Here is a 24,228-nt window from a genome sequence, read left to right as displayed (position 1 = left end):
TATTAAGAATTGAGAATGGGTTGCTCTCTGCCAGGGTTGGTTCCCCCTTTTTAATGCAAGGGTTTTGAGAAAACTGCACGGTGACAGAATGTGGTCATCCTGCTGAGCAGTATCATGTGGATGTTGTCATCTTTTAACCTCTCAAGCCTAATTATTATATTTATGTAAATCAAGTAATTATAGAAGACATTTTAATATCTATATAAAAATTATTAACTATATTCAACCTCCACGTGTTTATAAACTATTCTAATCTTATATAAACGATTTGGATAATACCCATTACATAGTTAGAAGTGACTAAAAAGATAGGAACTACTAACTAACAAAGATAGGGTATTAATCGAATGCCAGTGCCAGAGTAAAATTGCCCTGTCGGAGTAGTCGTCTAACTCTTAACTTTTAACCAGTAAGCACCAATCTTCCCATTAAATGCCTATCGAGTCGTTAAGACTTTTTGCTCGAATCGTGAGGGCATGTTAATTGTTGAGCACCTTACACGGGATAGACACGAGTCACAGACAGCGACCGTAGAGAGAGAGAGAGAGAGAGAGGAAGGGATGACAATGTGACAGTTGACAATTGACAGAGCACTTGAAAATATCAAGCTTTTTTACAGGATAGGATTGCTCCGTCGACAGCTTTGGTTGGATATCATACTGAAGCCAAGCGCCAGAGAAAAAATATCGATGGTGAGGCCAATCAAGACTCTCAAAACTGACAAAGGCAAAGGGCAATGCGTGGCAGCCATGGAACCAAGACACGAACACGTGTTACCGACACTTTGAAGTGGGTCCATAGTTTATCCTAGCAAGTCAAGAGCTTCTTTAAATCCGCTTGGATAGAAAGGAGATATGATCACATCTTCGATATCCTGGTCACTGATAAACTTTTTGCTAGAGCTCTCCCAGACTTAACAATGGCGTCAGAGAAAGACCGTACCCCAACTTCCTCTGAACTGTTCTCTAGTGCTAAGGTGGTAGCCGGGGCAGCAAAATCCACATTCAGCAATGAAAGCGACAAGGTTGACAAGGGGAAGGTTGCTGGTGCAGCTGCTGATCTTCTAGGTGCTGCCAAAGGCTATGGCAAACTGGATCAGGAGAAGGGAATTGGACAATATGTTGATAAGGCAGAGAATTACCTGCACCAATACGAGTCTTCCGGAGCGACCCCGGGCACCAAAAAGTCTGACACCCCGACCAACCCTGAGCCTGCAAAGTCAGAGCCGCATGCAAGCGGTGGTGATGGCAAGGATTCTGGAAGCGCTGGCGTTGGGGATTACGTCAAGGTTGCTCAGGGTTTCTTCAAGTAAAACTGATTTCGTCTTGTAGTAGTTCACCGAGCTGTGTTCACTGTTGATGGCTTTTAATCTGTTTTCTTTTGCCTTTCTCCTATGCTGTATGGTCTATGACTCCATCCGAATCTATGTAATATGAAGCAATAAGTTAGTAGTGAGAATTCTGCTAATCTATTGCACAAATCTTTAAATAAATGTTACCCTGTTTATGTTCAATTTCAATATTTGCCATGGACAATGGTGATTAAATGGACTCTTGGCCTACTGCCTTTTCTCACTTGGACAAAGTCTAGCAGATAAGGTAGGGATTTGGTCCCCAGTCTGACAAAAAAATCTGTCTGATTAACTGTTAGTATGAATCAATTCAGAATATGACCTAAGGTTGAATCCATCCCCACCTCTTCCAGAATACTTCCTACTATTTGTTTTTATATATTTTTAAGCGCGTATTTCACAATTTGATTTGACAAATAGAAATCAAGTAACCAAGAATAAGCAAGAATCCTGTTTAGTCTTTACTAGGAAAGGTAACGCGTAGCCGACACCGCAAGGAAGGTTCCCTGCATCGAGGGTCAATGGTCTAATTTTCTATGCCTAAAGGAACAACCAGCCATCTATACATCCACTAGGGATAAAAAGGAGATATCATCGCCAATCCTCCTCTATCACAATTATTGCTACACCTGTTCCTGAAGCTATCCTTTCAATGGAGTCAGCTCCTCACAATAAACCAACCTCTCACCACGAGAAGCACCCCCCAAAATCTTCCTCTGAGCTCCTCTCTAGTGCTAAGTTGGTGGCGGAGGCAGCGAAGAACTCACTGCACCATGAAAGCGATAAGGTTGACAAGGGAAAGGTTGCCGGTGCAGCCGCTGATCTGTTTGGTGCTGCCTCGCACTACGGCAAGCTGGATCAGGAGAAGGGCGTTGGTAAGTATGTTGACAAGGCTGAGAATTACCTGCACCAGTACCACTCTTCCCATTCAACCCCCAACACCACTCATTCTGCCCACTCGACCAAACCTGAGAAACAATCGGAGCCCCATGCCAGCGGTGGTCATGGTCATGGCCACCAGGATTCTGCAAGTGGCGGCTATGGGGATTACTTGAAGATGGCTCAAGGTTTCTTGAAGAAACACTGATCAACCCTGTAGTTGAGCAAGCTGTAATGATTGGTTTTCCTCTCTTTTTTTCCCCTTTCTTTCTTGCTGTATGCTCTATGCAAATTAGTCTGTATAATATGCAGCTATAAGTGATTTAGAATTCTGCCAAATCTGTCTGTCTACTGCAATAATCTTAAGTGAATATTACCCAATTTTTGTTGTTCAATTGCAATTCAGTATTGAAAATCTGGTATAGATCCAAATGGACTTTTAAAGAATAGTGATTAAATAGTTTCTTTTCATCAATCCATTAACTCTTGGTTCAAGTCTATCCGATAATGTGAGTGGTTGGAACTTGAAAAATTAAAAAGAAATTAATATAATGTCAATTTTTACATTCTCACAGAAGAATTTTTTTATTTTTTTATTTTCATTTCGCAAACCTAACAGTCTGATTAAAACCTTTGTAGTAGTCCTGAACTCTCCTTGAGGACCGAGGAGCAAGGTCTACTGGTTTTGCAAACCTGGCTCTTGCCAAAACATGAAAACCTTCGCTAGAAATCTGAGCAGAAAGAACCTGTTATAGTATATACTCTTTCCTTCCAAAATTGAAATCAAGTGGTAATTCAAGAGCTTAACTCATTCCTTCCAAGATTTATGGTTTTGATTTAAAACTAATTAAACCATTAGAGCTTAACTCCAGTGGTAATTAAGAGTTGGGTGGGATTAGGGTGGAGATGGGAAATTGAAGTCATGGTGCTCCTTAAAGAGAATAAAGAAATAACAGGCAAGAATTGTGGGAGCATTGCAAAACAAGATAAAAATCGATTTATCTTTTTATTCCATGAAATTCTCAACAACAACAATGGTAGAAATAATTGTTGAACTACTCAAGGTTCTGTGGAATGCCATGACCAACAATCTAGCATTTGATGCAAGAATCCTTGTGACCAAACAATTGCATGAGTTCTGGGTACTGTAAATATTATTTTTATTTGTAAATTAATAAAAGATAAATATTTAATTTAATGATAAGTATAATATTTTTATTTTAAAAAAATAGATTTAAATGCTCATTTCTTTGAGTAAATACAATTTTAATTCTTAGAATAATTAGATTATTTTCTTTTTCTTTAATAAAAGTTTTTTATTTTTATAAGGAAAAAACCATGGCAGAGTTAAACGACGGCGTTTTGAAGCGCTATACACGCTGTACTGTTGCCGTTCGGACCACAGGTTGGTTTTTATTTATAAACAGAGTATGGGGTAAATTCCCCGAACTCGTCGAGGAAGAACAGAGAGAGAAAGAGAGAGACAGAGACAGAGACAGAGGGAAATCCGAAATCCTTTTTCTCTTCTTTTCTCTTTGGATCTCTTCTCTGCTCCCGACGGTCCCCACCCTTTTCCTTTCTCCTCAAATTCAGCTAACTTTTAAGGTAAATCTTCTTCCATTTGTTATGCGATTTCGCTTCTGTTTTTTTCCCTCCACCAGCTTCCCATTGTCTTCGAGATTCCAATCTCTGTCCTTTTTTTTCCCTATGTACCTTGCCCACTTCCAGACATTTAATTTTGCATTGTATGAGCATAATTATGTTTAAGAATCAAGAATTGTAAGATATTTGAATGATTGACTCCCTTTCTTGGAAATCATCATTTTTTTTTTTGTTTTTAAGGTTTGGTACAGTTATTGCTGATTGGAAAACGACCCAGATTTTCCCGTCTAAGTAGTTAAGAGTTAGCTGCAGTGGTTATTGATTTATTTGTGTTTTATTGTTCTGTCACGATGTGGGGTTTTGCTTCTAATGCCATTGCAAGCATTGGGTTAAAGAGTACAAAAGAAGCGGATAGAGCTTGTTCCGAGTGTTCGGACGATGAGGTGTGCTCAAATGGTAGTAGAGAGGAAGGGTTGGAATGCCCGATTTGTTGGGAATCTTTCAACATTGTTGAGAATGTGCCTTACGTCTTATGGTGTGGTCACACCCTTTGCCAAAATTGTATCTTGGGGCTTCAGCCTGCTGTTTTGAAACTCCCCACTCAGCAAATCAAGATCCCTTTGTTCATTTCTTGCCCGTGGTGCCACTTGATATCGCTCCGGCTGGTTTATAAGGGGAATCTCAAGTTCCCTCGCAAGAATTTCTTCCTTCTATGGATGATTGAGAGCTTAAATGGGGATAGGTATGGCCTTGGGAGGAGAACTTCATCTGGATACAATCAACCGGTTGGCTCTCCGAGATGTAATCTAATGCTTGGAAATCAAGCGACCAGTGGTGTCTTTAGGAGAGGGTCATATACTCATCGTCCTGGACAACTCAGTTCTCAAGATAATGATGGCAGAAATAATGTGGAGAGGCATCATTTCTCACTTCATAAATCGTTGGATTTCTTCATTCACTTTACATCCAAGTTCCCATTGGTCATCATATTCCTTCTAATTGTCTTCTTTGTAATACCGGCGAGTGCTGTTATCTTAGTACTCTACTTGCTGGTGACAGTTGTTTTCGCCATCCCATCTTTCTTGGTACTGTACTTTGCATTCCCTATGTTGGATAGGCTGGTAAGAGAAATAACCTCATGAGATGCTGCATTCTCACTTCAAAGGTCTGAGGGATTTATGGCTCCGGATGACTTCAATCTCCAGATGAATTCATCTAATGGTGTAATCCCTAAGCCGGCCTCGTCCTTCTTCCAATGCTCTCCCCAATGCTTTTATTTGAAATTTAGTAACTCCGTCGCTGGTAACAGGATTTTTTAGCATCCTGAAGCTTTCAGATTAATGTATTGTTTCAATGATGGAGTATGACTACAAAAAGTCTTCAAGGCTTGTTTTTAAAATTGTGATCATGTCCTTGAATTAGATGCCATTGAAGTGGCTGCTCACCTGTTGTACAAGCTGGAGTTCCCAAAAGAATATAATGCAGTTAATTGTGGTGTTTATTTCCTCTCTTTTTTTTCCGCCTTTATTGTCTTACTGCATATTGATATAAGATATCTGGTACTTCAAATTGTTGCATGCTTGATTTAGAGGTCAGGTAAATGGTTTTGCTGGTTGCTTGATTTTCTAGCCTTGAGAATTATTATGATTTATTGCAGCATTTAACATAATGACTCTATGGCTTTACTTACTATTATCTTTTAACTGGTTTTTTAAATGTATCAGAATGCAGAAATGGCATAGTTTTTGGTTCAGTCTTCATGTTGATGGTGATTTCAAAGGAACAGGGGCGGAGGGGTTGTCCCGGTTTTTGCTTGGGCTCGCATCTAGTACTTGCATCTTATGAACAACTGAAATGGTTCAGCTCTCTAATTATTACCTTCTGCATGTGCCATTCCTTTCATACTTAATATCTAAAGGAGAGTATTCAAATTCCTTCATAATCAAAATGAGAGAAAACTCATTCTGCAATTGATCACCATATTCCTAGCATTCTAAACATATAATTTGATTGAGTAAGAAACTCTAAGGACAATCGGGTGCATTTTTCCTGTATCAGCTACTATATGTCTTCATATATGTTCATACCAAACATAAATTGGCAGAAAGATTTAGTAAAACTACTTGAGGTCCTTTAAGTAATTTCTCATTGAAGCAAGTGTTAAATTATTCAATTACTGGTGTCTCTGCTTGTGATTGGCATGCTTGAGTTAGTCACAGCGTTGTGAAAATGATCTTTACATATGTGACTTAAAACTTATGACTCTACATAATTATTTACATTCAGCAGCAGAAGCATGTCCTTGGAACTTTTCCTGTTGTTCTAATTATATTTGCCTTTTCCTTTGCTTTAAGCACATCACTTCTTTGCCTTGCCTCTGCCTGCACTCTTGCTCCTTCTGCCACTTGTTTGATATATTCCATCTCATTCCTAAATTTGGTTAAGGCACGTGCTCTCTTTTCCTCCAATTCACTCTGCTGCCCCAAGAAATACGCTGTTAGTTTCTAAGAATTAGTTTGAATTAAAGAAAAAAAAAAGGGAAATAAATCCAACCTTTGCTTTGTTGAGCTTGTTTGTGGCTTTCTTCTTCTTCTTTTCCTCCCAGGCAAGTATAGTGCTATTTAACTTCACATACCTGTAATCTATTTGTTAGTGAAGAAGATGATATAATAGTAATTGCTTGTTGAATTGAAGATGGACTTTTTAATGTTGGCAATGCGTTTGTTGCTTCAATGCAAGTTGAGTTGCTTCTGGCTTTAATATATTGCTACTAATTGGTTGGTACCATACGATAGTACTTAATAAGCTGCTAACGGATGATTACCGTTCTTTGATCTTCGCCATCTCAGCTTTTTCCCATTCCTCTGCTTTTGTCTCTGGCATTGCTGCACTCTGTTTTTTCACTTCTATCACTGGAGCCGCAGGTGTAAAGGTAGGAGGCTGTTCAGGTCGTGCTGCTGTAGTTCCAGGTTTTATGGTGGGACGATCGGGTTTTGGTGCTGTGCTTACAGGTTTTATGGTGGGGAGATCAGGTTTTGGTGCTGCCCTTTCAGGTTTTTTGGTAGGGAGATCAGGTTTTGGTGCTGCACTTTCTGGTTTCTGATTACTTTTGGGTTTTGTGCTGCTAGTGCTGCCAATGTAATCAGCAAAAGTAAGAGCTCTTTTAAATGATGGAGCAGGTCTAGTAGCCTTTCCATCTGTGGCGTCAGTTACTGGCACTTTGCTCTCTGCGCTTTCTGAACCTTTCATTGAACCTTCAACTGCCAATTTATTTTTTGTTAAGCATCAGCAGCATGTAGAAATTTATAATGCTCTGTTGCATGGATATCTGGATTCTATTTCTCACGCTTTGCATCTTTACCTGAGAATCTTTCAGATACAATTTAAGGTTTCAATATTGAAAATGTCTTACCTTCTCTTATGCTCTTATCCTTGATCAAAGAGGGTTCAAGACCCGCACTGCTTCTTTTTTGATCATGGATGCTTGATCCTGCAATCTTTTCAATAACATATGCAGCAGCTGCAACTGCAACTACTTGCTCTGTATTACGGTTTGAATCATTATTCCAACTCATCATTTGGCGAGAAAATTGTTTCTGGAACCAGTTCTGGTTTCTCTTCTCTGCAAAACCCAAAATTCTGTTCTGTCATTGTTGCTTCAACTTTTATGTCTAACTCTCTAAAATGATGATGGAGGATGAAATGCTACCTCCTTTGAAAGATTGAGTTTTTTGTGGTGGTAGCCTTTGGTTTCTAACACTGCTCGACTCTCCTATTGTTCCTCGTCCGGCACCAGAAAATCGTCCCCTGACACAAGCGGTCAGTCAAATGGCAGCAGATCCCTAAGGACATCAACATCTTACACACGGTGAAAGGCAAGTTTCCAAGCAGATATATTTTTTTACTTCTTCTGCTCAAATTTATCTACACAGCTAGTTTTCTTTTTCCCTATATTCTGCACTTCAGTAAGCAATAAGTTTCTATACAAGATTACTGCAATTCCTGTATTTCTAATGTCAGAAACAAAAGTAGGGGAATTCAATCAGCTATTGGTCTTAATAAACAGTGCAGAAATTTATTGCTTATAGTATTTGATTTCTACTTTCAAAAGGGTTTAAATTCCATTAACACCTTTCGTGATTTCAATTTCTTCCATGTGACACATTATAATTTTTATTTTTCCGTTAATATTTTGCGGATAATTTCTATTCTCGTAACAAACTAGATCGTTAATTTTACCTACTAAAATAATAAAAATAAATATGTTGACTTTGGATTAAAGGTATTTTGCTAACTTTATTATATACCCGTGAGAACAAAAGTTATTCACGAGATACAATCGAAAAATTTGAGAAAAATCAATGAGAAAATGGGACATGTTACTTTTACCTATGTTGGATGAGAGATAGAAGTACCCGTGTAATCAGCTTTTCTGTATAATGAAACTCCAATTCCTTTACCAAAAAGAGAAAGTAGAACTTTACCTCATCTGCTTAATCAAAACCTCCATTACAGTTTCAGATGACTCTCTCCAGAATATCACAAACTTGTTTTCTGAGCAAAGAATTGGTGTGGGAGGGGGCTGCTGCTGCTGCTGCTGCTGCTGCTTGCTTTTAAGCCTAGAGGAAGGAAGAATTGTTAAGGTAAGTCATAGGCAAAGACAAAAGCAAGCAAGGTTTGGTTATTATGCTTTGCATGCAAAGGTCGGATTGGATCTCAAAGGTGCAGTCAGCCAAGAAACGTATTCTTTCCCTTCATGCTTTTGGGTTTCTTTAAATAGTCAGATTTATTTATATTATTTCATCTTTTACACACCTTTATGGAAGGTTTCTTTTCCCAAAAGGTTTCTGAAGAATCTTTTTGGGTATCAGTATTTGTTTGCATTGTACATGATTCTTCAATTAATATATATTATTTATTAATGTTATTTTCAAATATATATATATATATATGTATAATATAAAGTCTGAAATGTAAATAATTGAGAGTTTGTAGTTCCTTGGCCCAAGCTTTTTTTTTTTTTGGGTCAAAAAATAAAGAGTTAAATATGGTTATGATTTAGACTTATAATGAAGAAAGAATTCTGAACAAAGTGAATTATATTTTTAAAGATAGTGATTTTTTTTTAAAATTTAAAATTTTTAAAAGATAGTGATTGAATGGAATTAAAACTTTTATTTACAGATTGGATAAATTTTAGAAATATAATGAATAAAGAATTTTAAGTCAAGTGAATGATTTTAATAGAAGTGATTCAACAGAGATGAAATTCATATTAATTTATAATTATGCTTGAAAACTATAATCAAATAAAAATAACTTAAAATGATTATAATCAAAATATAACAAATAAATACATATGCTTTTATATTTATTATTATATTACTACAAACCTTATCTTTCCAAAGGATATTTAAACTTGAAATTCATGCAACTATAGCTCTGATTTAATTTTTATTAATAAAAGAAAATCGGTTTCGGTTTTCATTTTATATCAATAGAATATTTTTATTTTTTTGTTTCGGATTTTTTTTATGATATACGTAAAAAAAAACTTTTCCGAATCTTATTTCACTCTAAATAAAAAGAAAATATAAAACAACAATGAAAATTTTTTGTGAACATTAGAAAGTTCATATAAAAACTAGGCCTAAAACTCTAATTCCTGAAAGAAAAAAGAAAAAAGAAACAAATATGGTGGAATAATTAAGCACAGGCTGGAGCATGGAAGTCTTTGATAGTTACGTAAACGATGGAGTGAGAGGCAACGGAGATGGCAGTCTTAGGATCCACGCGCGTAGGTTTCATTTCCGGAATTTCGGATTCACCCTTGAGCTTCAATGGATTTCCATTCAGCAACATGACATCGCTTTGGATGTTTCCATCTGCGGGAGTCAAATGGTACTCTTCCCTTTTCTCGTAGCCTTTGAACTCGAAGTTAGGCTTAACTTGCAGGTCTATGGCGTTGGAAAGGGTGACTTCGAAGGATTTCTCGCCTGACAAGTTGATGAAAAGTAGGGAAATCCCAGGCTGCAGCACACAAACAGAACAGGAATTGATCAAACTTTTCTATCAGAAATTATGGTAAACAAAACGAAGATTTGATCAAAGTGTAAGCTTTGCCTTTTGTTTTGCACAATGAGCATACACACGCAGATGTGGAGAAACATCCTGAGTTGCAGAGATTACTCGACTTCCCATAAGCCGGTGCCATAGAAGAGCTCTGGCAGGAACGAAACCAACCAATATCAGCAGATGGTGAAAGGCTAATGCAACTAAACTTAGCAAAAAAAAAAAAAAAGAATGAAAATAGCTATGGAAATCTTCAGGATACTGACCCATAGTAATCAGGATTTGGAACGAATGTTGTAGTGTTCAGGAGAGCATAATTGCCACCAATCAAAGCTTGTCTGCAATAAACCTTGTGATTGAACTTTGATGTCATACCCAGCTGGTCTAGATACCTGTTTTAGATTTGAAAAGTGAATCATCAGCAAACTGTTTAATCTGCAAGACGAAGAAAATTTAATGGCTAAGAGAAACAAAAGGGAACCCACCAAAAGCCATTGGCAAAGGTACGGGACACATCTTTGCCACCACTGTTATAAGCACCACCTGATTCTGAAACCCAAGCTTCTGACCAGGGTGCAAACTTCTCGACGATCTTTGCAACATCTTTGAATGTCTGAGCAATTTGACTCAGGTAAAATGGATCTTGAATCTTTGTAATCAGACTTGGATCATTACCTGCATGCATCATTCAAATCAAGGAAATAAACAATACATACATAAATATATATATATATAGAAACATGAATGAATTAGTGCAGTATGTATACCAGGTCCAAGATTGTAGATATGGTGTGTGGTTCCATCCAGAACATCTTGTCCTGTGACTTTCAGGAAGGTCTTAAACCATTCCTCTTCATAAAATCCACCAGGACCTAAGATCTTGGGTTGAGTCTTGGGATCTGGGTACAACTCTCTTACTAGATTCTTAAGTGCTATAACATCCTTACCATACTGCTTAGCCTCAACCCTTGCAGATACCCCAGACCCGCAGAGTTCATTCCCTGACAAAATTTACTGATCAAAATTTGAACCAAAAAAGGGTATATAAAGCTTCAGGTAGTAATCAATCTTAGTTACCAAATTCATATGAATCGATTTTGTATCCTTTCTCAATATTATACTTCATCAGATCCCTGGAATTGTCCACACGCCAATCACCAACCCAAAGACCCTTGTCAGTTTTGGACTCATTTCTCCCCAAAAGAGCATTCAACCCGAATGTAATCTTTGCTCTGCAATATAATTGAGATTAATAAAGATACTTAGTTATTGATCTCAACCTTAACAAAAATAAATTAGTATAAATAAAAAAATTAGTATACCCTGTTCGGTTGAACAAGTTATTGAGCTCGTCCCATCTTTCCATGGGTAGGCACCCTTCGGAGAATCCAAATAAACCACCCTCGACTTTCTTGAACTGAGTGCACTTCTTAACGTTTCCCACTTTGTACACCACTTGATCTTGCAATGAACCACCGATTCTGACCCTCAAAGGATTGAATGCTGGAAGTAGTTTTCACCACAGTTAGTCTAAAAAACACTATTTCTCATCAACAATGAAAACCAGCAATTTAAAACTCACCCTTTATTGCACTTGCTAGAATCTTGTTTTCCAAATCCTGCAAACAGACATAATATCATAGGAAAAGGTTATAGATTTCTAACTAAAATAATATAATTTACACATACTCAAATATAAATAAATAAATAAATTTACCAGATTGAAAAGTCCAGCTTTTCCCCAGGGACATTGATTATAGTTGCACTTTTCTGTTGGCCACCAGTCTAACGTAGCACAGACGAAGTTATCATCTGTTCTAGCGATTGTAGTTGCTCCTCTGATGGAAACTTTCACGTCTTCTGCCGATGAGAACGACAGACATGAAAGAAGGATGATGAAACAAATTAAACCTTTGAAACCCATCATCATCACAAAATCTGAAAAACTAACAGGAGGAGGGGGATCTGAAAAACTAATACAAGTAATGTTAGTGGATGTGGTAGGATTTATATATGTATATGGTAAGAGTCCGTTAAAAATTGATAACAATGAAGAAATTATGATCTAGTGAATCTATTAAACTGACTGTTTCATATCAAGTCGAATGGAACTGTATATTTATGTGACAATGAAAAATCAGAATCTCTGTGAATCTATGAACTTGAGTGTTTCATGGCAAATCAAATTGAACTAATGCTTATCACTTTGGTTTTAGTATTAGTTTAGGACTCTTATATGGCAAACCCAAGGAGAATAAAGAAAGAAAAAGCTGCTGCTGTAGGATATTGTTAAGTTGAAGTACTAATCGTGGATTGAAATTTTAATTTTAAATATTGGATATCGTATTATAAAATATAATTTTTTTAAAATTAATTATGAATTATTTATATACATTTAAAATAAAAAATTTAAAAAAATTATATTTATTAATAGGATGGAGAAATATTGCACATAAATTGCGAAGATGATTTCTTTCTAATTTAAATTCTCATCAGGCTTCGGCCAGAATCCGGGAAGAAGAAAGGCTGATAATGCAGGCAAGCAGAGAAAAATAAAATTACCTTGCTTTCGTTGAGAGTCGAACTCAAGACCTCCCGCTTACTAAACGGGTGCTCTAACCAACTGAGCTACGAAAGCTGTCGACGGTGGCGAACAAGTGATTAGATAAACACTGTGCAGAGAAGAAGCCCCAGCTTATGGTTACCATTTTTTTCTAGCGGGCAAAGGGAGGTGGTCGTCAAACTCATGTCAAGCAGTAGCAGGAGATGCCTAAAACTATTGGAGAGATGCAAGAACATGAACCAACTAAGGCAAGCTCATGCACACGCAATCACGTGTGGTCTTGGCACCAACAGCTTTGCTTTAAGCAGGCTTCTAGCTTTCTGCGCAAACCCAAATCGTGGCAGCGTTACCTATGCTTGCAACCTCTTCCAACGCATTGAAAACCCCACAATTTGTATCTGCAACACCATGATCAAAGCTTTGTTTCTCAAAGGTGAAATCTTTAAAACCATCGAACTTTACAATAACATGTTGGATAAGGGCATGCACCCTGATAATTATACTCTGCCTTATGTGTTGAAAGCTTGTGCAAAGTTGCAATATTTTTACTTTGGGGAATTGGTTTATGGTCATTGCTTGAAATTGGGTTTTGTGTTTGACATTTTTGTGGGTAATGCTTTGATTGCTATGTTCTGTGCATTTGATAATGTGAAAGTAGCAAGGTACATTTTTGATGAGATTCCGTGGCCAGATTTTGTTTCATGGACAGTTATGATTTCTGGGTATGGGAAAATAGGTGATATTGACACTGCAAGATTGCTTTTTGATGAGGCTTCTGTGAAGGATGCAGGAATTTGGGGTGCTATGATTTCTGGATATGTAAAAAATAATTGTTTTAAAGAGGGTCTTTATATGTTCAGGCTAATGCAGATGAGTGACATAGAGCCTGATGAGGCTATATATGTGAGTGTTCTTTGCGCCTGTGCTCATTTAGGTGCATTAGATACCGGAATTTGGATTCATAAGTATCTGGGTAAACAAAAATTTCCATTGAGCCTTCGTTTGAGTACTTGTCTTCTAGATATGTATGCAAAATGTGGGAATTTGGATATAGCTAAAAAGTTGTTTGATGGAATGCAGCAAAGAGATGTTGTAAGCTGGAATGCCATGATTTCTGGGATGGCGATGCATGGAGATGGAGAAAGTGCACTTGAACTGTTTTGGCAAATGGAGAAGGATGGAGTGAGGCCTGATGACATTACTTTCATTGCTGTTTTTAGTGCTTGTAGTTATTCTGGCATGGCATTTGAAGGTCTAACGATACTGGATAGAATGTGTAAGGTGTACAACATTGAGCCTAAAAGTGAACATTTTGGGTGTATAATTGACCTACTTAGCCGAGGTGGGCTCTTCGAAGAAGCAAATAAAATAATTCAAAGAATGCCTGATTCGAGCAATCCCTCTGATGAAGCCATTGCCTGGAGAGCATTGCTGAGTTCCTGCTGTAGTAATGGACAAACCAAACTGGCTGAGGTTGCAGCTGAGAAGCTCATGCAACTTGAAGATCATAGTGGGGTGTATGTTTTGCTCTCAAATCTCTATGCAGCCTCGGGAAAATATTATGACGCCAAAATAATAAAACAGATGATGAAAAACCGAGGTGTGAATAAGGTACCAGGTTGCAGCTCTGTCAAGATCATTGGAGTAGTTCATGAGTTTATTGCTGGGGAGAAAAGCCACCCACAAATGGAAGACATACACTTGATTTTGGAAAAGTTAGAAAAGCAAATGGATTACAGGACAATATATATTTAGTCAGTATGGCTGACTGTTTGAGCCCTTATCCGTTGCAGCACCAGTTACTGTTGCGCATACCATGTAACGAATGAAGCACCAGCAACAGCTTAGTTTTTTGGTTGTTTTTGGTATACCTTCAGCCAAATGTTGGTGTTGAATGAAGAGTCTATAGACCTGCATCTGTGAACGAATCTATACAGACAGTTCTCCAGATTTTTATGGACCCAAAGTGGATGTTGTCAGTTAAGAGTCACTATTTTATAGGAGTTTCACATAGTTAAATGGTGGTTTGTGGACAACACATCAAATGTAATGGACGGTAAGGAGGGGCTCAACAATTCTACAGAAAAAAAGATGATAAATGCTTGGAGATCCTCTTATCTGGTGAAGAGAAAGCCATCTCAATCTGACTTTCCATGTGCTGATTGCACCAGGCATGCCAATATACTCCTTTCCCCCAAGTCAATAGTTCCTATGTGCACCACTACATTCCTACCCTGTTAGCCAAATTGAGGTAAAAATTCAGTGTTCACGCAGCTGACTCCAAAGGTATATGCTTATAGCTGGTATAGTGATATCCATGTCAATGTCACCTATAATGCTACTTTTCATTTTTTGATCAGATCTTGTCATTTTGAATTGTGTAATCATGCACCTCAGATCTGCTCTATATCAAAGGCCTAAACATGCGTTTAGCTTGTTGTCTGAGAGCTTCTTCTCAGTTCATCTTTGGTGATTTTGGCCCGCTTTTTTTTATTATAGGACAAGTTCAGACACTCCCCCGTAACTACCAGCATACCCTTCACTGTCACTTTATTGTGATGACAGTGCTATTCCTTGTCTTGGGCAAATGATAAAATGTCTATTTTATGGCAGAAGCTAAGATATCTTGTTTTACCCCAGAATCAAAAGAAAACAATGAAGGTATGCTCTTAACCAATGGAAACCTTGACCTGCTTCTTCTATCAGTTTCCTTCAGTGGGTAAACATTAAGATTTCCATTGCCAGAGAACTAGATAAACCAACGTCAAGGCAAACATGATCACAATTTCCCAAAAATGATATAACAATAAAGAATACTATATTGCTGTTTTTGACTAAACTAGGAACTCCGAGTCAGTAAGTTCCAGGACGGTGTGGACACCGATTGGGTTTACTCCTGCCCGGAATGAATTTCCTTTGATGTACCTGTAAAGAAAGTACAATAAATTGTCAATTAACAGACGTTATAAGAGTTGCAAGTTTGCAGGAACAAGAGTGCTGAAGAGAACTTGCATTTCTTTCAAGAAGGGATGTTTGTAGAGTGCTTCAGGAATTCTTCCTGCAAACTGATTGTGATCTAAATACCTGCAGTTCAAATAAGATCAAATATAAGAACATGTACGGAAACAAATTCATAAACCTACATGCATTTTTGTGTACAAGACTCCAGATACATGCATATAGAATAGATTGCTGTAGTCTGTCCTAATTTTCTTAATTGAAGAAAGAAGCAAGCATGCCACTTAGATCCAACCAGCAAACATGACAGCAAAATGCAAAATTAGCTCAGAAAGCTGGACGATAAGGCAAACCCAGTGACAAAGAGGCATCAATTCAGATGTTGATGCTCCAAGCTTTTAACGAAGAGTCTATTTGAGTCACATAGACTAAAATCCAGGCAGCTCGATTCATGTAAAATTGAAACTAAAAAACCTGAGACAGATCCAGAAGAAATACAAAGTATCACAAACATCAAACAAGAAACTTACAAAGAAGTCAACCTAGGGAGATGAGCAACTTCAGATGGTATTACTCCAGACAGTTTGTTGTTGGATAGGTACCTGTAACCCATACAACAATTGATAAATCAGAGTTAAGACCGGAGCACTCTTTAACATATCCCCAAAGGTTAAACCGCTATTACTTACAAGATTTCCAAGTTTGTCAGGCTTGCTAACTCTGCTGGAACTCCTCCCGTTAAGTAATTATCGTTCAGGTAACTACATGCCAAAAAGTTTCAAACAAAAGTTACTGCGACAAGCCATTCATTCAATATAACCCAGGGTTTGAAAAAAAAAAAAACCAAGAATCATCAACTGAAATGAACTTACAGGTTCCGAAGTGATGGGAAGCAACCATCAATGCGTATGAGTTGTCTTATAGTACCTACCAAATGATTGTTCCCAACATCCCTACAAAAACATGGCATGTTTAGATCGGATGTCTGTCCTAAAAATTCAACGGATATGATCATGCATTGATGGAGATAAGTAATCTTACAAGTGCTGAAGCTTCTGCAAGGTGCCTAGCTCTGCTGGAATACGCCCTGAAAAACGGTTCTGATGTAGATATAGATAGCGAAGTTCCGGTAGAGTTGCAAGCTCCTTGGGGATTTCCCCTTTCAAACTATTGAAGCTCAGATACCTACAAACAAATTCCATACAAGTATGAAATCAAAAAAGAAAAAAGAACAACAGTCTAACTAATGAAGCAGGTACTACTTACAGATGTGTTAGACTCTTAAGTTCACCAATTTCAGCAGGAAGTACATCTTGTAGCTTATTCCACCTCAAATTACTAAACCAAACAAACAGAAAAGCAAAGGAATGACATCAAATCAAGGTTCAAAAAGCCTAACAAAAAGTACCCATCATTCCAAAATCTCAGATTCCAGCTATGAAGCTGAAGAACGCACATAATTTTAAGAGAAAATAAGGGGAACATACAGTATTTTAAGACGTTTGAGCCGTCCGATTTGAGGCGGGATTGGTCCGGTCAGCTTGTTATTATGCAGATCACTGCGATATGCAATAAACAAAGAGATTATTTATTGAAAATACAAATTTAATGATCAGCTAAAAGATTAACCGTACAGTCGTGTAAGATCCAGCAAATTCGTCACCGCAATGGGAAATGGCCCGACGATCGACACTGCATAAACTTCCCTGCAAAATTAAACGAACAAAAAATAAATAAAATGATAAGAAAAACAAATAAATGTAATTAAATTTGAAAACCAAGTGAGGAAAATTACAGTTCGGTGACGACTCTATAGTCACCCTGGAGGGAGCATGTGACGCCAGACCAAGGCGGCAGGTTTCCGTCACCGCAAGGATCGTCACCGACCCAAGCGTACACCACTCTCCACCCCAACGACGCCTTAATTTCGTTCAATGCTTTAACTGCCAAAATCCCAAAACAAAAAAAAAAAATCAATAAAACAAAGAAGAAAAAGAATCCTAATCAAGGAAATCAGGGATATCACCGTCGCGTTTGAGAGTTTTGGAAGAAGAGAGGCTGAAGAACAGAGAGAAAATGAAGAACAGGGGCAATAAACGCGTCATTGTTTTTCCCTTCTTTTTACGAGAATTGGAGATTGAAGAGGGAAACCATAGTTAAAGAATTCAAAGGAAAGTTCTGAATAATTGGAAATCCGAGTTTCTTCACGGATTGCTGAAGGTGGGAGACAGTATGGATTTGAGTTCGTTCGGGGAAGACGCGGAAATGGAAAGCCTGCTACTTCCGTCTTTTTTTTTATTTTAAATTTTCTTTTTTCTGATTGGTTGAGAAGACGAACTGTGGGCCCGGTCTTACATAGTTTTCAACGTCGGCAGTTCGGTCGGATCCCATGTGGCGCGGTTTTGTTCACTCTCCATTATACATTAATATTTCTTTTAATACATAAAAATTTTATCTAAAAACAATTTATATTTTATTTTTAATTAAATTTTTTAACTTTTTTAATCATATTTAAGAATTTAAAGCACTTGGATGTTCGATTTAGTAAATATTGTTGCATGCTTCCTCTTATTTTCTAATATAAAAAAGAATCAAGTTTATAGAATGTAATTTGTTTTGAAACATTAAATACATAAATTTACTTTTATATAAAATAGTTATATAAGAATTGATGTTATATTCTAATTAATTTATTTTATATTATTTTAATTTTTATATCAGTTATTTTTATTGTTTTTAACATTAAATTATGAACTTTAACTATTTTTTTTCTTTGTACCAAAATTCTCGGTACTGCATTAAGTGCATGGCTATTTGGAAATGGAAAAAACACTTGCTTTCCACATTTATTTTTTCTCTTTTTTTATAGTGTTTCATATATTTTGTTTAATAAAAGATGAAAATTAAAATTACTAAGATAATTTTCTTAATTACATTAATTGATTCTCTAATTAATTTGCGTGTTAGAAGAAAGTAGTACAATAATTCTTTAATTAATTCATAAATTTTTCTTAATGAAACTTTTTCTAGCCATTACCCCCAGCCTAATAAATCAATTCAGCCTACTTATAGTAAAAGGCCTAATTCCTAAAATTGCTTGGTTAAGTAACTGAATTGATAAAAAGCCTTACCAATTTAAAGAGTGTAAGATTAGAAGATTGTTCGGCATGTCAAATTTTTTTTTATATAATACCTTGTGGTTTTTTTTTATAATTACCAACATGTGAATATCATTTTTTTCTCGATTAATATTTTGGGAATAATTTCTGATTTCACGAAAGGTAAATGGTTAATTTTATTTAATAAAATTATTAAAATATTTTAATTCAAAATTAACTTGTTTGTTCACATTTAAAAGAGTATTTTATAATTTTATTAGGTAAAATTAACAACTTAAATATAAATTATCCACGATATGCTAATCAGAAAAAAAATAATAAAATGTTATATGAAAAAAATTGAAACCACGAGAATTTTCAATTTAAAGAAAACAAAAAAAATTAAAACCACGGGAAGAATAGATGAAATTTATTTAAAAAATATAATATTTAATTAGATATATAGCTAATTCAACCAAGAAGAATGAAAAAAGAAAATGAAAAGACAAATATTCACAAGAAAAATGTATATAATTAAACCCCTAGCAAGAAAAATTAAAAAGCATAGATATAAGTAATAGATTGAAGCAAGTTATACAAACACATGACAGCATCAAGGTATTTATTACCAAAGCTATACTCCACAAAAAGAGAGGTCATCTTGTCCGACGGCTACCAATATTATCTCCTTCGTAGTTCCAAGGTCCATTAATGAAACTCATGGGTTTCTCTTGAATCCCAACTCCCCCCCTATCCTTCGATCCTTCCCCTTCATTTGAACCATATACTAACTAAAACAAAAGCAACGGTACGCCATTTCCTTGCTTGTTTTTGCTGCCTTGGTCCCCCCAAAATATATAGGATAGAAATCCAAAAACAAGTACGGAAATGGCAATCGTCTTGTAACGAGAACAGTGAAAGACAGAACAAGAAATTAGCTAATGTCTAATAATATTACTAAATCTGAGCATCGATCACAGCAGCCTAGGCGCCGCCGCCTGGGTTCTTTTCCTTGGCAATAACTGCTGGCTGCCGCTGAATTGACATCTTCTGTTTTCCCATCGCTATCCAATGGAGGAAATGAGAATGAAAAAAAAAAGGGCAGCTGCGTGTGAAGCTCCATGCAGGAAAGGCAACAAGAATTGCAAAGAAAGGCAAAATCTTGGGGAGAATATAGGTTACTAGGTAGAAAAGATGGTGTATGGACAAAGCGGTGGTGAATGAGAGGGATGATGAGTGGAGCTAGGATCAGTTGTGAAGAGGGTTGGGCCCTGAGGGGACAAGTCTCTTCTCCACACCGTATCTTGGATCGATTTCATTGAGTTCGGATGGTGGCGGTGGTGGTATTGGCTGCGGAAATGATGATGGCAAGAAATTAGGCTGGATTTTGTGGATTCTTTGAAGCTGAAAACAAAGAGACCGTTGCTGTGTACGGGAGAAAGAATCACAAGAACGGTAGTAGTTGGCGGCCTTGTGGCGGTGGACCTGGTGGTTCAAGCGGTTTCTTGGAGAGGTCCGCGGCAAAGTTGGGGTGCAGGGTTTGAGGAGGAGGAGGAGGAGAAATATAAAGATCAAAAGGCGGTAACAAGTCATCGGGGCGGCGTTGGTTCTTGTTGTTTTCCTTCTTCGGTTTCGTGAGATATGGGAATGGGAGGCCGGAAGAGAGATAAAACCTGATTGTCGACAGCGGAAGTGAGATGAGAGAAGGAAAGATGGTGATGGGAGGGAGGGCTTTAATGCAAAGCAAGACGCACATGAAAAGATATAATTGACCAGGGAAAACAAGCTAGATAAGGGAGGGAGGGGAGGGGAGGGGAGGGGAGTGGGGGCAAATTTCATTATTTCTCATCAAATTAGTCACGTATTCTTGTATGTGTACGGTTACCCAAACTGAGATACCGCACAATTTCTGAACCCCCCTGTGAATCTACTAACTTATTCAACCCTTGCAAAGTCCTTAACTGGTACCAAGCTGTGGCCAAGTCCTTTTCTCCATGTTTTTACCCTCCACTCCCCCCCCTCATTCTAGAAACCCTGTAAAACAGTAAACTATCAGACAGGTTTTTGTATGACATTGATGAATCATGTTAAGTTCCCTGATAGTTTTAACTCCACGTTCAAGCCTGGTGCTGACAATATCCGAGGTCTTTGGTGCTGCAGAGATAAATTGGGGTGGGAGGTACACCCGCTATGTTAATTAGTCGTTCGAGCAAACAAAGTAATAAATGTTAATTGAAATCAATGGGTTGGAAGAAGAAACATGGCGCCAACAGGGTCTGAACTTTTCATTCATTGTCCACTCCTGTCTTTTCATATATCCTTCTGCAAACCCCTCCCCCAGTTTTATCTTTCTACTCCCCCATATGAACATTTGGGTAAGTTTGATGGCAGAACTGTTAGGATGTTTGATCAGTCTGCTGGAACTAACAGTAATTTAACTGGAAATATTTGATGCATAATAATAATAATAAGGATAAAATGTCCTCCTTAAGTTTTAATCGAAATTCCGAACGAATTTATCAATTTTTGAAATAAACAATTTGTCCAAAAAATGCCTACACCGTTAACAAAAGTTTAAAAAAATTAAAATATTTTTTTTATTAATTTTAAAATTTATTATTATATTTTTTAAAAAAAAAATTAAAAAAAACACTGACTCTCCAAAAAAAAGGGAGCACTGATCGGTAGGGATGTCAACGGGTAGGGTACTTGTTAATTTTGAGCTACCCGAACCTGAACCCTATAAAAATAAACTATCAAAACCTTATTAAATGCTTGAATATTTTTAAAATTACTACCTTAACCTTAACCCTAATACATCCCCACAACTCGATAATTACTCTAATCTGTTTAAAAACTCGATTATATAAAAAAATTATTAAAATACTAGTCATGGATACCCAATTATCCGAATCTGAATCCGTATCCATATACAATAATATTTCTCTTATATATTCCATATAATTTACTAATAATTAAATTAATTCAAACACACAAATAATAAAATTTAAATATAAATAATCAAAAACAAATATCTATAACATAATTAATAAATTTATTAGTTATAGTTTTTGTAATGTTAACACAAAATATAAGGTAAATATATTTATATTTAAAATGTATATATATACTAAAAGTATTTTAATATATATAATAATAATTATATTTCTTATAAATGAACCCAATATATATAAAGTATATATATTAAAAGACATTACAAGTCAATTAATAATCATAGTTTCATTAATTAATTTAATTAATTATATAGGTTTGTCCTTAATTACAAGAAATTAAAAAAAATAACTAAGTTTCCAAACTATTCTAATCTCACAACTTCCCTTTAGATTTATATATTATAAGTTTATATAAACAAAAGTATATATATTATAATTAATACTTTTATAAGTTATAATTTTTGTAATATTAATACAAAATAAAAAATAAATATATTTATATTTAAAGTACATATATATTTACACACATGCTCATATATATATATATATATATATATATATATATATATATATATAATTGTAATTATATTCCTTCTAAATGAACTTAATATATATATAAAGTATATATATTAAAAGATATTACAAATTAATTAATAATTATAGTTCCATGAATTAATTTAATTAATTATACGAGTTTGTTCTTAATTTCATGAAATTAAAAAAAATAATTATATTTCAGAACTATTCTAATCTCATAACTTCTCTTTAGGTTTATAAATTATAAGTTTATATAAACAAAATTATATATATTATAATTAATAATTTTATAAGTTATAATTTTATAATGTTAACACAAAATAAAAAGTAAATATGTTTATATTTAAAGTATATATATACTAAAAATATTTTAGTATATATATAATAGTAATTATATTTCTTATAAATTAACACAATATATAAACTATATATATTGAAAGACATTACAAGTTAATTAATAATAATAGTTTCATGAATTAATTTAATTAACTATATGGATTTGTCCTTAATTTCATGAAATTAAAAAAAATAGTTAGGTTCCAAAACTATTATAATATCAAAAGCTTTCTTTAAATATATATGTTATAAGTTTTTATAAATAATGATATATATATATATATATTATAATTAATAATTTTATAAGTCATAATTTTTGTAATGTTAAAACATAAAACAGAAAGTAAATATATTTATGTTAAAAGTGTATACATATATATATATATATAATTATATTCTTTTATAATATGATATTTTATTCATATTATTTAAACATGATTAATAATTTAATAATTTTTAATTTAAATATATTAATGTCATCATATTAATAATTAGAGTAACCATATTTTTGATATGTTTGTTAGTTTTTAATAAAAAGAATTGCTTGTAAAATTGGTAAAAAATATATATTTTTAATTTAATTATTAAAATAATAATAAAATATTTATAAATGGTAATCGGATTTGGATAACGAGTAACCAAGGGGTGGTATCCAAACCCTTCCCAAACCCGGTTATAGGATACTCTAATCTTATATAATCAGGTCGGATATCCTCAGGTACCCTATAATAGAATCTCATTGCCATCCCTACCAACCAGAGCTCCCAAGGGAGGGGAGCCCGATCAAGGCTTCTTAAGGGAGCATGGGCCTCCCTAGGGGAGCTTCGGTGCTCCCTATTTAGTGAGGTTTTTTTTTCTTTAATTAATTTTTTTTGAAAAGATTTGTCTTTAATTAATAAAATTATACAATAGTAATTTTAAACATTAATTAATGCTAAAATTATCTTTTTACTATTACCACGTCATCAAATTGATGGAAACATTAACGGTTAACTAACGGCTACACCTAAGTGTCAAGCAGAAAATATTTTTTTGGATGGAGTAAAAACTAATGAACTTTCATATAATTTCAATCAAAATTTAAAAAATTAAAAATATTTTACCTTAATAATAATAATAATAATCATAATGACAATTGGAAAAACAAGTAAATTACCAAGCTAAAAGTAAATTATAAGATCTAACTTCGTTTTACTTTAAGCTTAAACAAGTAATTTACTTGTGAAGAGGTAGTAGGCCTAATTTAGATGAAGACCAAATCATTATAAATTGGTAAACTTTCTCTATCTTGCAATTCTTTTATACTTTATTTAATCTATTTTCGATACTTTTGCCTTAAAGTTTCAATCTTTAATTTGTTTTTTTGCTAAGCACTGTTTAGTCTCCTTCTAATATTATCACTCATTATTTACAAAAAATTATCTCTCATACATGTAGAGAGACTGTAATATCCAACATCCCATATCTGATGTGAATGTGATTGTTAATACCTATATAACAATCTAAACCCACCACTACTAGCAACTTGAACTTGAACTTTTGAGGGTCACGTGGTTTAGGCCCAAAAAGCTGCTGGACCAGTGGTTGGACTTGGGTCGTTACAAATGGTATCAGAGTCTGCACCAGTCCGATGTGAACTTTCACATTGCTCTGGTGAGATCTTGATCCCGTGGATGTGATGTGTAACCTTGATGAAGACATCAATGATTTGAGTGGATGAGATTATGATATCCAACATCTCACATCTGATGTGAATGTGATTGTTAAGACTTATTTAAGACTTATTTAAGAATCAAAGTCCACAACTACTAGAAATTTGAACTTAAGCTTTTGAGGGCCACGTGGTTTAGACTCAAAGTTTACGCCAATCTAATGTAA

The 24,228-nt window shown here is 35.3% G+C and overlaps 7 protein-coding genes, 1 non-coding gene and 1 pseudogene across 13 annotated transcripts; 4 read left to right on the top strand and 5 right to left on the bottom strand.

Moving 5' to 3' along the window:
• The first annotated feature begins 842 nt into the window (after positions 1-842).
• LOC18610298 (nodulin-related protein 1-like) lies at positions 843-1,513 on the top strand. Its single transcript, XM_018115067.2, has one exon. It carries the CDS (start codon positions 920-922, stop codon positions 1,310-1,312), a length of 393 nt encoding a protein of 130 aa, XP_017970556.1. The 5' UTR covers positions 843-919; the 3' UTR covers positions 1,313-1,513.
• Positions 1,514-1,838: 325 nt separating this feature from the next.
• Positions 1,839-2,625, top strand: LOC18610297 (nodulin-related protein 1 pseudogene; annotated as a pseudogene). Its single transcript, XR_016024611.1, has one exon. The product of XR_016024611.1 is annotated as a nodulin-related protein 1 pseudogene (transcript).
• A 951-nt stretch (positions 2,626-3,576) lies between these two features.
• LOC18610296 (RING/U-box superfamily protein) lies at positions 3,577-5,333 on the top strand. The gene is made up of 2 exons (XM_018115065.2): positions 3,577-3,835; positions 4,073-5,333. Exon 2 carries the CDS (start codon positions 4,183-4,185, stop codon positions 4,972-4,974), a length of 792 nt encoding a protein of 263 aa, XP_017970554.2. The 5' UTR covers positions 3,577-3,835; positions 4,073-4,182; the 3' UTR covers positions 4,975-5,333.
• Positions 5,334-5,961: 628 nt separating this feature from the next.
• Positions 5,962-8,437, bottom strand: LOC18610295 (Remorin family protein). Of its 4 annotated transcripts, none has more exons than XM_088803752.1 (6): positions 8,317-8,437; positions 7,542-7,674; positions 7,245-7,454; positions 6,657-7,092; positions 6,386-6,467; positions 5,962-6,309 (listed from the first exon to the last, which is right to left on the bottom strand). In XM_088803752.1, exons 3-6 carry the CDS (start codon positions 7,408-7,410, stop codon positions 6,115-6,117), a joined length of 879 nt encoding a protein of 292 aa, XP_088659878.1. In that variant the 5' UTR covers positions 7,411-7,454; positions 7,542-7,674; positions 8,317-8,437; the 3' UTR covers positions 5,962-6,114. The 4 variants fall into 4 exon arrangements, with proteins under 4 accessions (XP_088659878.1, XP_088659876.1, XP_088659877.1 ...); XM_088803750.1 differs by having other exon boundaries at positions 7,542-7,639; positions 8,317-8,406; XM_088803751.1 differs by having other exon boundaries at positions 5,962-6,306; positions 7,542-7,639; positions 8,317-8,406.
• A 1,101-nt stretch (positions 8,438-9,538) lies between these two features.
• On the bottom strand, positions 9,539-11,828 carry LOC18610294 (heparanase-like protein 2). The gene is made up of 9 exons (XM_018115058.2): positions 11,622-11,828; positions 11,487-11,523; positions 11,227-11,407; positions 10,982-11,136; positions 10,672-10,905; positions 10,390-10,579; positions 10,171-10,296; positions 9,956-10,055; positions 9,539-9,862 (listed from the first exon to the last, which is right to left on the bottom strand). The coding sequence occupies exons 1-9, from the start codon at positions 11,826-11,828 to the stop codon at positions 9,539-9,541; spliced, it is 1,554 nt and encodes a 517-aa protein (XP_017970547.2).
• A 550-nt stretch (positions 11,829-12,378) lies between these two features.
• Positions 12,379-15,082, top strand: LOC18610293 (pentatricopeptide repeat-containing protein At5g66520-like). 2 transcript variants are annotated; one of them, XM_088803869.1, is made up of 2 exons: positions 12,379-13,370; positions 13,548-15,082. In XM_088803869.1, exons 1-2 carry the CDS (start codon positions 12,651-12,653, stop codon positions 14,220-14,222), a joined length of 1,395 nt encoding a protein of 464 aa, XP_088659995.1. In that variant the 5' UTR covers positions 12,379-12,650; the 3' UTR covers positions 14,223-15,082. The 2 variants fall into 2 exon arrangements, 1 of the variants encoding a protein (XP_088659995.1); XR_016024705.1 differs by having other exon boundaries at positions 12,759-12,900; positions 13,548-13,683.
• Positions 12,469-12,542, bottom strand: TRNAT-AGU (transfer RNA threonine (anticodon AGU)). The gene has a single exon. It is a non-coding gene; the product is annotated as a tRNA-Thr (tRNA).
• A 91-nt stretch (positions 15,083-15,173) lies between the features above and the next one.
• On the bottom strand, positions 15,174-17,712 carry LOC18610292 (uncharacterized). Its single transcript, XM_007045863.3, has 11 exons — positions 17,452-17,712; positions 17,221-17,368; positions 17,060-17,131; positions 16,913-16,984; positions 16,692-16,763; positions 16,467-16,610; positions 16,298-16,378; positions 16,115-16,186; positions 15,956-16,027; positions 15,480-15,551; positions 15,174-15,392 (listed from the first exon to the last, which is right to left on the bottom strand). The coding sequence occupies exons 1-11, from the start codon at positions 17,528-17,530 to the stop codon at positions 15,302-15,304; spliced, it is 975 nt and encodes a 324-aa protein (XP_007045925.3). The 5' UTR covers positions 17,531-17,712; the 3' UTR covers positions 15,174-15,301.
• A 1,354-nt stretch (positions 17,713-19,066) lies between these two features.
• On the bottom strand, positions 19,067-20,312 carry CLE10 (CLAVATA3/ESR-RELATED 10). The gene has a single exon (XM_007045862.3). It carries the CDS (start codon positions 20,114-20,116, stop codon positions 19,772-19,774), a length of 345 nt encoding a protein of 114 aa, XP_007045924.2. The 5' UTR covers positions 20,117-20,312; the 3' UTR covers positions 19,067-19,771.
• Between the last annotated feature and the right edge of the window lie 3,916 nt (positions 20,313-24,228).

This window comes from Theobroma cacao, chromosome 2 (assembly GCF_053813885.1).
Source record: "Theobroma cacao isolate CCN51 chromosome 2, ASM5381388v1, whole genome shotgun sequence".
Lineage (NCBI taxonomy): Eukaryota > Viridiplantae > Streptophyta > Magnoliopsida > Malvales > Malvaceae > Theobroma > Theobroma cacao.
Note: the sequence above shows the minus strand (reverse complement) of the source record. Positions and strands in the feature narration are given on the sequence as shown.